Source organism: Physeter macrocephalus, chromosome 14 (genome assembly GCF_002837175.3).
Source record: "Physeter macrocephalus isolate SW-GA chromosome 14, ASM283717v5, whole genome shotgun sequence".
In the NCBI taxonomy this organism is placed as follows: domain Eukaryota; kingdom Metazoa; phylum Chordata; class Mammalia; order Artiodactyla; family Physeteridae; genus Physeter; species Physeter macrocephalus.
In genome coordinates, this window is record NC_041227.1 from 30,539,383 (window position 1) to 30,554,119 (window position 14,737).

Sequence of the window (14,737 nt, forward strand, 5' to 3'; positions counted from 1 at the left end):
GGGCACGAACCTGTGTCCCCTGCATCAGCAGGCGGACTCTCAACCACTGCGCCACCAGGGAAGCCCTAGCTCTGATTTTTGCTTCATGTCTTTTGAAGTCATGCTATTAATAAGTGCATATAAAGTAGAATTGTTATGTCTTCTTGGTGAATTGAATGTTTTATTTTGAAGTGACCCTTTATATCTTTAGAAATGATTTTTGCCTTGAAGTCTCTCTCTCTTCCTTTTTTGACCGCACCATGCGGCCTGTGAGATCTTAGTTCCCTGACCAGGGATTGAACCTGTGCCCCCTGCAGTGGAAAGGCGGAGTCTTAAACCACTGGACTGCCAGGGAAGTCACTGCCTTGAAGTCTCTTTTGTTGACTATTACTATAGCTACACTAGCTTACTTTTGGTCAGTGTTTACATGATGAATCAATCTTTTACTTTCAACTTGTCCACATCTTTATATTTTAGATATTCCTTATAAATAACATATAGATAGATGGTTTTTCTTTACTTTATCCAGTCTAAAAATATTTTATCTTTGAACTGGAACATTTAATCCATTTACTATGATTACTAATATTTGTGTAGCAGTCTTCCATTTTATTTTGTGTTTTATTTGGCCTGTATGTTCTATTCTACTTTTGTCTATATTCTATATTCTATTATTATCATCACTGTTTTCAAACTGTAACATTTTTCCCTAGGTTCTTTTCTTACTGGAAACACTTTTTGTTCTCTTTCTGGGTGATTTCCCCAATTTTGTCATTTACCCCTTCTACTGACATTTTAGTTAATTTATTTATTCAATTAAAAAAATTGTTTTTTGGCTGTGCCAGGTGGCATGTGGGATCTTAGTTCCCCGACCAGGGATTGAACCCTCAATCCCTGTAGGGGAAGCATGGAATCTTAACCACTGGACTGCCAAGGAAGTCCCTCGATTGACATTTTTATTGCTGTCATTTTTAATTTCCAAGAGGAAATAAAGAGCTCTTGTTCTGTATGTTCTTTAAAAACAAAACAAGGGGCTTCCCTGGTGGTGCAGTGGTTCAGAATCTGCCCGCCAATGCAAGGGACATGGGTTCGAGCCCTGGCCTGGGAAGATCCCACATGCCGCGGAGCAACTAAGCCTGTGCGCCACAACTACTGAGCCTGCGCTCAAGAGCCCGCAAGTCACAACTACTGAGCCCACATGCCACAGCTACTGAAGCCTGTGTGCCTAGACCCTGCATCGGCAGGCGGACGCGCAACCACTGCGCCACCAGGAAGCCCTTTTGTTACTTTTTTTTTTTTTTTTTTTTGTGGTGAAAATATTTTTATTTTGCCTTTATTCTTTGTGTGTGTGAGGACATTTAAATTCTACTCTCTTAGCAGATTTTAATTATACAATACAGTGTTACCAACTAGTCAGTGTGTTATACATTAGATCCTCAGACCTTATTCATCTTTTGTTTCATCTTAAAATTGAAAGTTTGTGTCTTTTTACCAACCTCTTTCTATTTCCCTTCTTTTTTTTTAGATTCTCTGAAGCCTGTGTGCCTAGAGCCCATGCTCCACAACAAGAGAATCCACTGCAATGAGAAGCCTGCGCACTGCAACGAAGAGTAGCCCCCGCTCGCTGCAACTAGAGAAAGCCTGCGCACAGCAGTGACGACCCAACACAGCCAAAAAATAAATAAATAAATAAAAATTTTAAAAAAATGTTTTTTCTTACTTCATAGGTGAGTATCATCATTTCAGGACATCTTCTGTCTGTCTGTTTTTGTGTGTGTGTGTTGGGGTGGGGGGGTTTAAACCCCTGTATTGTATCTATTTCTTTTCTTCTTCTTTTTTTGTTTTTCTGTTTGTTTTGGTCTCTCTTTCATGATGGAGACTTTGCTAAAATGTCTGGTGATCCTTGGCTGCTTACTTCATAAATGTTTAACTGGGTGCTCCCTGGGCATTGGTGGAATTTGTTGGCCCTTCTTTTTTTTTAGATTCTACATATAAGTGATATCATGTAGTATTTGTCTTTCTCTGTCTGATTTTGCTTTTATTCTTGAAGGATATTTTTGTTGGGTATAGAATTCTGGGCTGGTAGTTAATTTTCTTTCAGTACATTTAAAGTACCATGCAATTGTCTACTCACTTCCATTGTTGGTAATAAGAAATTGTTAACCCATTTCTTTTTCAAAGGTACTTTTACTCTGTCTGCTTTTAAGATTTCCTCTTTCTCTTTGATTTTCCATAGTTTCACAATATTTGGTGTGATTTTCTTTTTTATTTATCCTGCTCGCGATTTGTTGGGCTTTTTAATCTGTGGATTGATATCTTTAATCAGTTCTAGAAAATTCTGAGCCACAGTCTTCAGGTATTGTTGTTTGTTTCTCCTTCTTTGGGGACTGCAGTATACCTGTGTTAGATTTCACTGTATCTTTTAAGTGTCTCAGCCTCTTTTCTGCATGATACCTCATTTTATCTTTCTGTACTCCATTCTAGGTGATTACTAATGAAGCTTGCTCTTTCATTACACTAATTCTCTCTTCAGCTGTGCCAAATTCGTTTAAGTCTTCTATTATATTTTTTTAGTTATAAAATTTCTATTTTATTCTTCTTCAAACTTAGTAAATCATCTTTTATAGTTTGCAGTTCCCTGCTGAAATTTTCAATCTTGATTTTTATATCCCTTTGAACATAGTAAGCTTTAGTTTTATAAACACTGATAATTCTGAAATATCTTTTGAGGGTCTCTTTCATGTGTCTGTTTCTATTGATTCTTACTCATGGTATCTTATGTCTTTGGTTATTTTTGACTGTTTAGACACTGTACTAATATTTAAAAAATAATTTGGAGGAATATCTTGATGTGTAGGATGATGGCATCACTCTCCAGAGGAGATTTTTTGTTCAGTTCTGCCAGGTATCTAGGCATGCTAACAGTCTGGGACCACCTAGATGGCCAGATGATAAGACATTCTTTTTTTAAGGCTTAGTTTGCTTAGGACCATCTCCTCTCCCAACCCTGTGGGAATAGTTGTTCAGATCCCAGCTTAAAGCTAGGAGGTGGTTTGTCATTGCCCAACCTGAGGGCTCTGGGCTTTGACTACTATTCCCCCGCCCTTTAAGGCTGCCAAAACCCCTATTCAGCTTTGTGGCTTACTTCCTTCCCTAGGGTCAGGGACAGTGGCTTTGAGTGCCTAGGCTTATTTTCCTGAGTTCTCATTCTGATACTTTCTTAGCATCTTACAAGCTTTTCACTTTCAAGATTTTTTTGTTTAATGTTCTTCTTTAATTGTCTTAGCAGGATAATTATTACCTACTCAGATATTAATGGAGCTGAACCTGAGGATCTTTTCATTTACCTATAGGTCTGAAATTTTACAATGTTAAATGTTCTAGATCCTACTAGAGTTTGTAGTAAATCTTTCTTCCATTGTGCTGGGTACTAAGAAGGCCCTTTCAGTCTGAAAACTTATCCATCAGTTCTGAACATTTTTCCCTAGGTTCTTTTCTTACTGGAAACACTTTTTGTTCTCTTTCTGGGTGATTTCCCCAATTTTGTCATTTACCCCTTCTACTGACATTTTAGTTAATTTATTTATTCAATTAAAAAAATTGTTTTTTGGCTGTGCCACGTGGCATGTGGGATCTTAGTTCCCCGACCAGGGATTGAACCCTCAATCCCTGTAGGGGAAGCATGGAATCTTAACCACTGGACTGCCAAGGAAGTCCCTCGATTGACATTTTTATTGCTGTCATTTTTAATTTCCAAGAGGAAATAAAGAGCTCTTGTTCTCTATGTTCTTTAAAAACAAAACAAGGGGCTTCCCTGGTGGTGCAGTGGTTCAGAATCTGCCCGCCAATGCAAGGGACATGGGTTCGAGCCCTGGCCTGGGAAGATCCCACATGCCGCGGAGCAACTAAGCCTGTGCGCCACAACTACTGAGCCTGCGCTCAAGAGCCCGCAAGCCACAACTACTGAGCCCACATGCCACAGCTACTGAAGCCTGTGTGCCTAGAGCCCATGCTCGACAACAAGAGAATCCACTGCAATGAGAAGCCTGCGCACTGCAACGAAGAGTAGCCCCCGCTCGCTGCAACTAGAGAAAGCCTGCGCACAGCAGTGACGACCCAACACAGCCAAAAAATAAATAAATAAATAAAAATTTAAAAAAAATGTTTTTTCTTACTTCATAGGTGAGTATCATCATTTCAGGACATCTTCTGTCTGTCTGTTTTTGTGTGTGTGTGTGTTGGGGTGGGGGTTTAAACCCCTGTATTGTATCTATTTCTTTTCTTCTTCTTTTTTTGTTTTTCTGTTTGTTTTGGTCTCTCTTTCATGATGGAGACTTTGCTAAAATGTCTGGTGATCCTTGGCTGCTTACTTCATAAATGTTTAACTGGGTGCTCCCTGGGCATTGGTGGAATTTGTTGGGTGGTATACTACCCTCTAAGGTGAACAGGCAGTGAGAGACCAGGCATGGCCCTGAATTCTCAGTACCTTTAGGTCTATTCTGTAGGTAAGAGCTCTCCATTTGCTCCTTAGAGATTGCAGAGGTCCTGGTTTAGAGATTAACATGTAGAACAAGGGTTGGCAGACTTTTTCTGTAAAGGCCAGAATGGTAAATATTTCCGACTTTATGGGCCATGTGGTGTTTGTTGTAACTACTCAAGTCTGCTATTGTAGTGTGAAAACAGCCATAGAAAATATATAACAAATGACCAGGGCTGTGTGTTAACTTTATTATTTTCAATGCAATAATGTATGCTATTGATAGTGATCACTTCTACTATGTAAAAGTGACTGGATTTTATTATTTCCCTTTAACACTAATAAATTTGCCCATGATGTACTTCTTTGTTGCAGAAACTGTATTTCAGACAGAGTTAGCAAATAGAGAGGAAAACCTTGGAGCACTCCCCGACACATTTTACACCTCCCTAACACACTATCATACTATAATAGACAAAGGAAAGCTGCTTTAGCCCTGGAAGAAAAGGGAAAGGAAGGCCGGGAGAGAAGGCAGGAACAGTTAGAAGATTCAAAAGCCAGGGAACTGGACAAAATTGCCCCCCAAATCACAGTAAGAGCCTGTATGTATACAGGCTCTCAGTTGGCAGAGGCTTTAGAGATCACCCGGTGCAGCCTGGTCCCAGTCTGGCTGTGCTTGTGAACCCGCAGGGAGCATTTATCTTTGCTTTTATGAAGCTTTCACGAGGTGATTCTGTGATGAGTAGTCAGTTTGGGGAACACTGGATTTTGTAAACAGTCCTATCTTCCACCAGACTGTTACAGATGGTAAACTGAGCCCAGAGATGCATTCTGCATTAGTACTGACTAACTGGTGACCTTGGCCAGGTTTTATAATCTGCCTGAGGCTTGTTTTCAATATTTGTAAAATGGGGTAATGATGGTTCACATATGGAGTTGATATGTAGATTAAATGACATAATATGTATAAAATACTTAAATGGTGCCAGATGCCCAATAAATGGTAATTTCAGTAGTTAATAGAACTAGAGCCCAAGGCTTTGCAGTGTATTGAATTGCCTCATCTGTTCTTCTGCAGCAACCTTATTTAGAATTAAATTATATTCTTTTTCCCCTGTGGTGATGAACTACAGTAACAGGTGTTTATTTCCCTCTAATGTTGTGTTTACTGTATATAATTCACATGAGTTTGCTGTATTTTAAAATCTGATTTAAAAATAAATAAAATGATATTTGATTTTGCCAGCTGATTATTACTATAGAAAAATTTGGTTTACAGGCACAAAAATCCTCCTAAAAATCATGACTGCCTTGTTTTGTTACTTGGTTCATACAGCCGAGTCTTCTTTGTGCTCCAAATGCCGTGACTTGAGTGGATAAGCGTTTTCTCTTTGGAATCATCTTGTCATTGAGTACTAGGCCAAGGATCAACACTTACATCACAGCCACAACCAGCAGAGATTTAAATTTTAAATCTGTAATTAATTAGTGAGATTTTTCATAAGTTCCTGAACCAATAGAGGACCCTAAGTATAGCCTTAAAAGTAATTCACAATGAGCTGTTTGAAAGTATCATGGAAGGGATGTGCATGATTCTTTTATTTTAGTAATTGAAACAATTTGAACTGAGTGTTAGCCTCAAGATTTTTTCCTTTTTAAAAAAAATTTTTTCTAATAACGTGACATATATTCATGGTTAAAACTTCCTTCAACATGGAAGGATGTAAAATGAAACAACACCTCTGCCCTCTCATTCTCATTCGACAAGGGAGCAGGAGTTCCTTGGGTATCCATTTAAAATGTCCTTCTGCTGGCACTGGGACCATCCTGTAGGATCTTAGGAATAATGAGAAGACTATCAACAAGTTGAATTCATGTTTAACTAGAATTCATTGAATGAATGAGCAGAAGAAAAAATTGCAATTGCCTGGATAGGAACTGGCCAGGCAAAATGAAGATATTTTGGTTCTCCACAAGTGGTAACACATGGTAAATTTTACTGTTCATAAAATAATCTAGAATGCAGAAGCAAGCAGTCAGAATTCTTGAAAGTCAGAAGGGCTTGAGTTGGGACTTCCCTGGTGGCACAGTGGTTTAGAATCCACCTGCCAATGCAGGGGACACGGGTTTGAGCCCTGGTCCCAGAAGATCCCACGTGCCACGGAACAGCTAAGCCCATGTGCCACAACTACTGAGCCTGTGCTCTAGAGCCAGTGAGCCACAACTACTGAAGCCCACGTGCCTAGTGTCCGTGCTCCACAGCAAGAGAAACCACCACAAGAGAAGCCTGTGCACCACAACAAAGAGTAGCCCCCGCTCGCCACAACTTGAGAAAGCCCGCGTGAGCAACGAAGACCCAACACAGCCAAAAATAAATAAATTTATTAAAAAAAAAAAAAAAAGAATGCCTTGAGTCCCGGCATCCTTTCCAACCTTTTTACCATCTCATTCCATGTAATTATATTGAGCTTGGTGATCTTTTTTCTAAATTTACAAAGCTGGGAAGTAACAAAGGAAATAGGGCTGAGTAGAGCTGACACTGATAACTGCAACTTAAAAACGTATGCAAGGAAAAAAAAATACAGAAAGGGGTGAGAGGATCAACATTCTGAAATGTGACTTTAAAAGCCATAGTCTGTCTTTCACCTTGTTTTGAAGGCAGGTTAAAAAAGAATATAAAAATCAGTGGTTCACTGTAAGGACCCTAAACAGGCATCAATAAGTGTTTATTTTAAAATTTTTGCTTAGGTGAAACACCAGTTTATGGTAAGGCTTCATTGTATGTATGATGTCTTAATAATTTTCAAAATCCCAATCAAAATTATTTTATTTTTGATTTTCAGTTCCACTTACTTATATGATAATTTCAAGAGATGTAATGTTGATTGCTGCTGTTTTTTATGTCAGATATCGAACTCTTCCAACACCGGTGAGTTTGTTTCAAAAAAATGTTCTTTTAGTATTACTTGTAACTTAAGGCAAAAGAAAAAAAATCACTATTGTGTACTGAGTTTCACTTTATGGGAATAATTTATGACAATTATGTATTCAATCCATTTACTAGGAATTTGAAGAAAACAGACATAACTGTCATCTTGCTATTTGAATCACCCATTATGGTAGCTGTTCAGTGAACATATGAATAATCAGTTTTTTAAAAGGATGTTTTTGTTATAAGTCAAAATTGTTGATAATCCATAAAACTCAGGCCAGCTAGCCCCATCCCTAGCAGCAAACTCTGTTAAGAGTGTTTTGTATAACTAAGCACCTTCCCTGTCTAATTTAGCTTCTATGGATTATCTAGAACTGGTTTTTAAAATCACAGTTTTATGAGCACGGAGTGGTTTGTTTGCACATTTGTTCATTGGTTCTACAAATATTTGAGCACATAAGCGTAGCATAGCTTATAACGACCTCATGAACATAACAACCTCATCTTTTGATTCCCAGTCCAGTGAAAATGGCAGTATTTTATTCATTTTGGTTCTTTTTAGCCTATAAAAAAAATAGTGATGAGGGAGATTTGTTGAGTCTATTTAGTAGAAAGACATAGTTAAGCAGACTTTATGATAGTTATTGTGTTAGAAATTTATAGAAATTGAGAAATCTGTAAATTAAAAAATCTATTTTCAGTAAACTGTAGGTGATTTATGAAGAATGTAGATGTTGCTCATTTAGTATAATAAAAGAAGATGCAGATAAAGGGTTTATCTAGCATATAGCCAGGCATGTGTTATACACTCAGTAACTGTTACATATAATAACAAAATATTTATTTTAAACTTGAATGATGAATAAACTTTATATATTTTTTGTCCTCTGCCAGAGAACACTTTCTAAGTATTTCAATCCTTGTTATGCCACTGCTAGGTTAAAACCAACCTTCATCAGCAAGGTAAGAGACACACAACATCCTCTTAAGTTAAAAACCATTGTGGATTTTTATTATGATGACTATAAACCTCAGTCTGGAGCAGCTGAAAATGAGACACATTTTAATGCATTGACCATAGAGAATAGAGAGTGGGGTCATTAACCCAGTTCTTTTGTCCTCCAGGCTTTATGGATCTTTAGTATATATGTTGTGTTTTGTGTTGGTGGTGTAAGAATTTAAGTCTCCAAATGAGGTATTAGGGCCACCACTTAGGGGAGGTGGAGAAAGTGGAAATGTAATTGCATATTGACACAAAGAGAGTATGAAAATTCCTTTCTGGTTTCACTACCCACCCCTCCCTGTAGTGAAAACACCATATAACAAGGTCCTTTCATTTGCAAGATCAATTGTTAACATGGAAAGGGATAGGAGAAAGTTTTATTCACTAATAAACAACTCCTACTCTTAGTTGTCCATCTGTTTTCCTGAGCCCTCTTCAGGATAATAACTGTATGCCAGTCATTGCACACAGAGAGGACACTGTTAATGCCTCTGAAGGCATATTTGTTTTACTAGTAGCCTTGGTAAGTTTGCTGTAATTATTCTTTTGCTCCATGCCTTGTGACAGAGGTTAACAGGTTAGGGATGCCGATCATCTTTGGGACAGAGGGATGATTACTCTTAAACCAGAGACTCGCTAGGGTGAATTTTTACTTACAAACATGCATTATTTATTTATCTATTTATTTTACCTGTTTATTTTTGTGACTTACATATGTATCAAGTACAGTAATTGGAGTATAGCACTGTACAGAAGTGGCTTAAAGAGGTACCAGGGACAAATGCCTCAATTCCTTGGGCTTGCAGGGAGTTCTCCAGACAATTTTTATTACTTATTTTTAAAACGGAATGGAATCCTTGTAATTTGGCTGCAGAATGGATGAGCGAACATAGGTGCTTCTCTAGACACATCACCCACGGATTCATACATCACCCGCTTCCCCAGAATGCTTCTCTCAATGAGTAGAGGAAGTCTCCAGTGGTTTTGTTGTCTTCCTGTTCTCTACCACGCTGTCTTTTAGGGTAGGGAAACCTACTCATTTCCGAACTAAGAGCCTCTCTCATGGAGATTAGTGCATTTCAGTTTTCTAACCTCATAGGTTTGACAGGTGGTAGGCAAGTGAAAGGAGCATTGAATGGAGTACCAGGAAATCTGGGTTCTGGGTTTGGATCTGTAACCTGCTATGACTGCAGGCAAGTCACTTAACTCATCACCTTTTTACCTGTGAAGAGTAGCTTCATTATTTCCATATTCACAGGGCTGTTTTAATAGGCAACCGAGAAAAAGGCAAAGAACTTTGCAACATTATTGAATTGCTATGGAAATTCAAGATAGTGGTGTTTTCTGATAGTTGCCCTTCCCCTCACTGTATAGGGCAGCTGTGGAGACAGATGGGTCCGTTAGTGAAGTTTAGCCTTTTGTGTGAATGCCAGCTTCTTTGGCAGGGATATTACAATATCAAGCATGCTGAGGGTCTGTTGTGTTACACTGTGATGGGTTATGCCTTTCTCTCGTGAGCTTGAAACATGATTGGGTTGGCACTGTTCATTTATGACTTCTTTTTTTTAGGTTAACACAGCAGTCCAGTTAATCTTGGTGGCAGCTTCTTTGGCAGCTCCGGTTTTCAATTATGCTGACAGCATTTATCTTCAGATCCTGTGGTAAGCTAAACTTAGAATTACTCTCTTAGAATGTCAACAAAATGGCTTCTTGTGACAATCCTAGAATTACTTTGTTCTTAATCATGTTTATTATGCACTGGGTAAAGCTGTGGGCTATATTTTTTGATTGATACCATTTCTTTTAAAGAAACCTTCATTTAAAAAAAAATTAATTAATTAATTAATTTTAATTTTTGGCTGTGTTGGGTCTTTGTTTCTATGCGAGGGCTTTCTCCAGTTGTGGCCACTCGTTATTATGGTGCGCGGGCCCCTCACTATCGCGGCCCCTCTTGTTGCGGAGCACAGGCTCCAGACGCGCAGGCTCAGTAGTTGTGGCTCACGCGCCCAGCCGCTCCGCAGCATGTGGAATCCTCCCATACCAGGGCTCAAACCCGTGTCCCCCGCACTAGCAGGCAGACTCAACCACTGCGCCACCAGGGAAGCCTGATTGATACCATTTTTAAGAAGCTTACTATCCATTATAGGATATAGAAGTTATAGGGGGTTTCATGCAAGTTAGAAGGGATGAGAGGTACAGTTAATGTGTTGGGGTTTTGGAGGAGAGAAAAATACTTCCAGGTAGGAAGAAGAGGGAAAGCTTCAGGGAAGAAGTGGCATTTGAGCCATGAGGTCTAGGTGGAGAGAGACTGAGGGGAGGCCATTCTGGTGAAGGACAGACCCTGAGCAAAGTCAGATGTGCAGGAGAGTGGATAAGGGGAAAGTGCACCCAGCCTAGTGAAGGGGGCAGAGTGGGAGAGAAACTTGGAGAAAGGAGTTTGAGTTTTATTTTATTAAGGTTATGTATAGCCTTGAAAATGTGTCACATTCATACTTTATGCCACACTGACACTAAAGCACTGTATTTTTACTCTACTTTTAACTCGATAATTAAAACATTGCTTGATGCAGTCTGAGCCAGAAAATAGTTGGTTAACTAAAGTCAGTTAAGCTAAAAAGCTTTAAAAATGATACACACGCTAGACATTTTATTTTCTAAAATATATAATCGTACATTCATTCTGATTTGTCATACGTCTTCTGCTAAAGGCCCGATGCCTTTTCTTTGATTATAGGCTCATCAGTGGGATTTTTTTCTTTCTTGCAAAAAACTACATCCATAATACAGCCTCTCTGATTTTCATGTTCTGCTTCTTTTATTTGCATCGGCAGGCGGACGCGCAACCGCTGCGCCACCAGGGAAGCCCCTGCTTCTTTTAAAGTGATATAAGAATGTAAGACATTTATGAAGCAATCAGAGTATAGAAACTTTCTAGATTTTTACCATTTTCTCTAGTATTTTAACAATTACATTGTCTACTTACTTTGACAGTAATTTTTAGCAACTCGCCGTGATATCAAGCCTTTCCAAAGCCTCCAGCTTAGTTCTCAGAAATAGCAACTCTTCCTACATGTATGTTTCATTATGTGTGAATTTAGGATATCAAACTGGCATAAACATGTTTGGGATCAGAGTCTTGATGAGCCTACGCCTCACCTGGTGGAAACAGAAGCACATGTGTGCACCAAAAAGCAACGTGTTAGCTGCGAGCACTCAGCAAGCCCTGAGTGTCACTCGTGTCATTTCAAAGGGAATCTGATTAATCTAATTCTCCTTAATTTTAAGGAAATATCAGTAAAGAAAGCTGAATTTTATTTAAAATGACTCAGATATTAGAATTCCCAAGATCTGTAAGAAATAGCTTCTAAAACTAACACTCTAAGCAGCGTGCAACAGTGGGAGGAGCACAAGGGCTCTAGAGTTGGAACCAAGCCAGTCTCATAGTTCTGTGGCCCTGAGCAAGCTCTCTGGGGTGCTGTTTCCTCTGTAAGGTGAGGTTGCTGTGAAAACTACCTAGAATAATGTCTGGGTAAAAAATGACAATTGCTATTATTATTTATTTCAGACTGATTAACTAGATGAATTCTGTTTGACATTACTGATTCAAATGAAGTCTTAAAGAAAAGCAGTATATTTAAATTCTTGTTAAAAAAAAAAATTACACCAACACAGGCTTTTTTACTTTGAAACAACTCTTTTAAATGTATTCTTTATGATTCTTATAGTTAGCATTTTTTAGAGTTTAGACTAAATTTTATTTCTTTCCTTACATAAAAGGTGTCTTACAGCTTTTACCACAGCTGCATCAGCTTACAGTTATTATCATTATGGTCGGAAAACTGTTCAGGTGATAAAAGGCAGATGAAAGTCATCCATCATCATTAGCAAGGAAGCAATATACATCATCGGCGGCAGGGCCAGTGGAAATCTACGGGAGTTTCCTTTTTTGGTGTTCAGCTTGAAAAAGGACTTGTCAGAACAAACCATGTCATCAAAATTTAAGTAATATGCATTGAAAATAAGCTTGATCATGGGCATATGCAGAATTTCCAATGTATTTTTAAATACAAATAAAACTATAATTTAGAATTTTTTTATCTTAGGTTTCTTGATTAATTTATAAGTAGCAATTATTCCAATTATTGTCAGTCATTTTTTGATATGTAAAACAAAACAGTCTAGAGCATGGAAACTGAAGAGTTGTCACTTTAATAGAATTTAGATTGCTCACAAAGCACTAGGGAATTTCCTGGGTTTAAATATACATCCTGTACAACTTGGCTGCACAGTTGTTTGTTCGACTTTTAGATCTGTGCACACATTAACAGTACATGTGGTTAATATTTGATTGTTTAGGATAATGACTATAAAGGTAGCTTAGTTGTGGATGAAGTAAACTTGTAAAGAGATTTAAAATGCAGTAAATTTTGAAAATAATAAATCAGATAAAAATAGAAGGTACTGAAGTTCATGTTCAGAAGTCTTCCAACCTCTCAGGTGCCTAATAGTTTATGCATCAGGATAATAAGTGACAAAGGTAGTTGGAAAATGAAAACATGTCTGTTACCCTAGCCATCCAAGAGGCAGTGAGTTACATCATGCCTTCCCACTGTATCTCTAACATAACAATGTTTGTATGATATTGGGACCTGTACTCATATGCTATGTAAATAATAGGAAATTATATTTTTCAAAGGTTTTTTTAAGCTTTGGGGAATCTTCTTTTGTTAAGATGTTAAAGGAATAAAAGCCGGAAAAAAGTGACCTTCAATTTGGGTTGTCTGTGTTCCATGGTCGTCTGCTGTTGCGGAAGTTTTCTGATTCATAAAGTCCATTCAGATATATCACTTTCACTTAACATTGTAAAAATAATTGGTTTGGGATCATCTGACTTAAAAGCCCTATTCTTGCTACACTGTCATGTTTAAGAGAATGGAAGATGCAGGGAGAGGGAAGAGGAAGACAAGTGGCTGGTGCTGGTTGCCTCCTCTTAACAGTGGAGGCCTGTTGCTGCTCATTGTCCCGAGGTCTAACCTAAGTGTGACATGGACTCATACAGTGAGATTATCTAAACATAGCCTATTGAGCTATGTTAAAATGAGAAGTTATAAGCAAAATTCATGCCTCTTGGTTGTGGCATCCTTGGATCAGTGTGCCCCTTGTTGCCTGCTGGTCCTGGCTTCCTTGTTCCCAGATTAGCTGCTGAGCCATCCTTGGCTTGGAAAACACTGAAGCCTGCAGCCAGGGACACTGCTAAGGAATCCAGTGGAAGTGGGTGAGAGAAGGGTGGTGTGAGGCTGGCCATTCTCCCCTTCGGGAACCTCCTGTAATGTCTCATAACGGCCTGGGATGCAGTGAGGCTCGAGGTGGAAGTCCCATTGCTGGACCACCCAAGAGGCACACTGACCATGTCTCAGCACTAGCAAAGTATGAGCACACAAAAATGATGTTTAAAAAAGGGAGAACTTGAAATAAAGTAGGGGAAAAATTAGAATTTTGTGTCTTGTTATGCTTATTTATGGTCTAGTGTTGATACTATTTGGAGTGATGGGTTGGGTCCATAGTCTCTTTAGTATCAAAGTCTTAATCTGGTTCTGGTTAATAGACTTTTTCCACCTCAACCTGTAGGTTTTTGGATACTGAATTGCTATAAGACATAAATTCTGCTGGTCTATAAAACATTGAAATTGTATTAGGTATGTTTGAGTGTATATTCATGCATACAGACTCCAAGCAAGACAAATTCATTTCGATGCCTCCACATAACAGACTCAATCTTTTTTTTTTAAAGGAATATTGTTTTAATTAATTAATTAATTAAGTCTGTTTTGGGTCTTCCTTGCGGTGCATGGGCTCTCTAGATGCGGCTCGCAGGCTTCTCTAGTTGCAGCACACAGGCAACTAGAGCACACGGGCTCAGAAGTTGCGGCGCGCGGGCTTAGTTGCGGAATGTGGGATCATAGTTCCCCAACCAGGGATCGAACCTGGGCCCCCTGCATTGGGAGTGTGGAGCCTTAACCACTGGACCACCAGGCAAGTTGCCTCAATCTTGATATTAAGCTAAAAAAGGCATTGGGGTAATTTAATTACGTGCCTGAGGGCTTTTACGTTAGTCACGTTTTGGACTTTTGCCTTGCAATTTTAAATTTGGAGCTGGTAGGTATCTTTTAAATCAGTCTTATTTCTCTTGGTTACATATGTGATGCAACTAGGGATCTACCTCAGAATTTTGGGAAGCCTTTTCAAATATAGTTCAGTTATTCAGGTCAAACTTGGATATGCTTAGTTTCTGCAGCATGGTTTTTGTGCTGCAGCATGTCATGGAAACAAAAGATACATGGGAATC

The 14,737-nt window shown here is 38.7% G+C and overlaps 1 protein-coding gene across 2 annotated transcripts in view; it reads left to right on the top strand.

The window, feature by feature from the left end:
- The window catches only part of CRLS1 (cardiolipin synthase 1), a 30,704-nt gene extending 17,542 nt beyond the window's left edge, over window positions 1-13,162 (top strand). Inside the window, exons 4-7 of one of the 2 annotated variants that reach the window (XM_024123408.3) lie at window positions 7,300-7,385; window positions 8,283-8,351; window positions 9,961-10,052; window positions 12,169-13,162. In XM_024123408.3, coding sequence (XP_023979176.1) covers window positions 7,300-7,385; window positions 8,283-8,351; window positions 9,961-10,052; window positions 12,169-12,256 — 335 coding nt within the window. In that variant the 3' untranslated portion in view covers window positions 12,257-13,162. The remainder of the gene's footprint in view (window positions 1-7,299; window positions 7,386-8,282; window positions 8,352-9,960; window positions 10,053-12,168) is intronic. The other variant, XM_024123410.3, reaches the window with a different exon arrangement.
- Window positions 13,163-14,737: the final 1,575 nt, after the last annotated feature.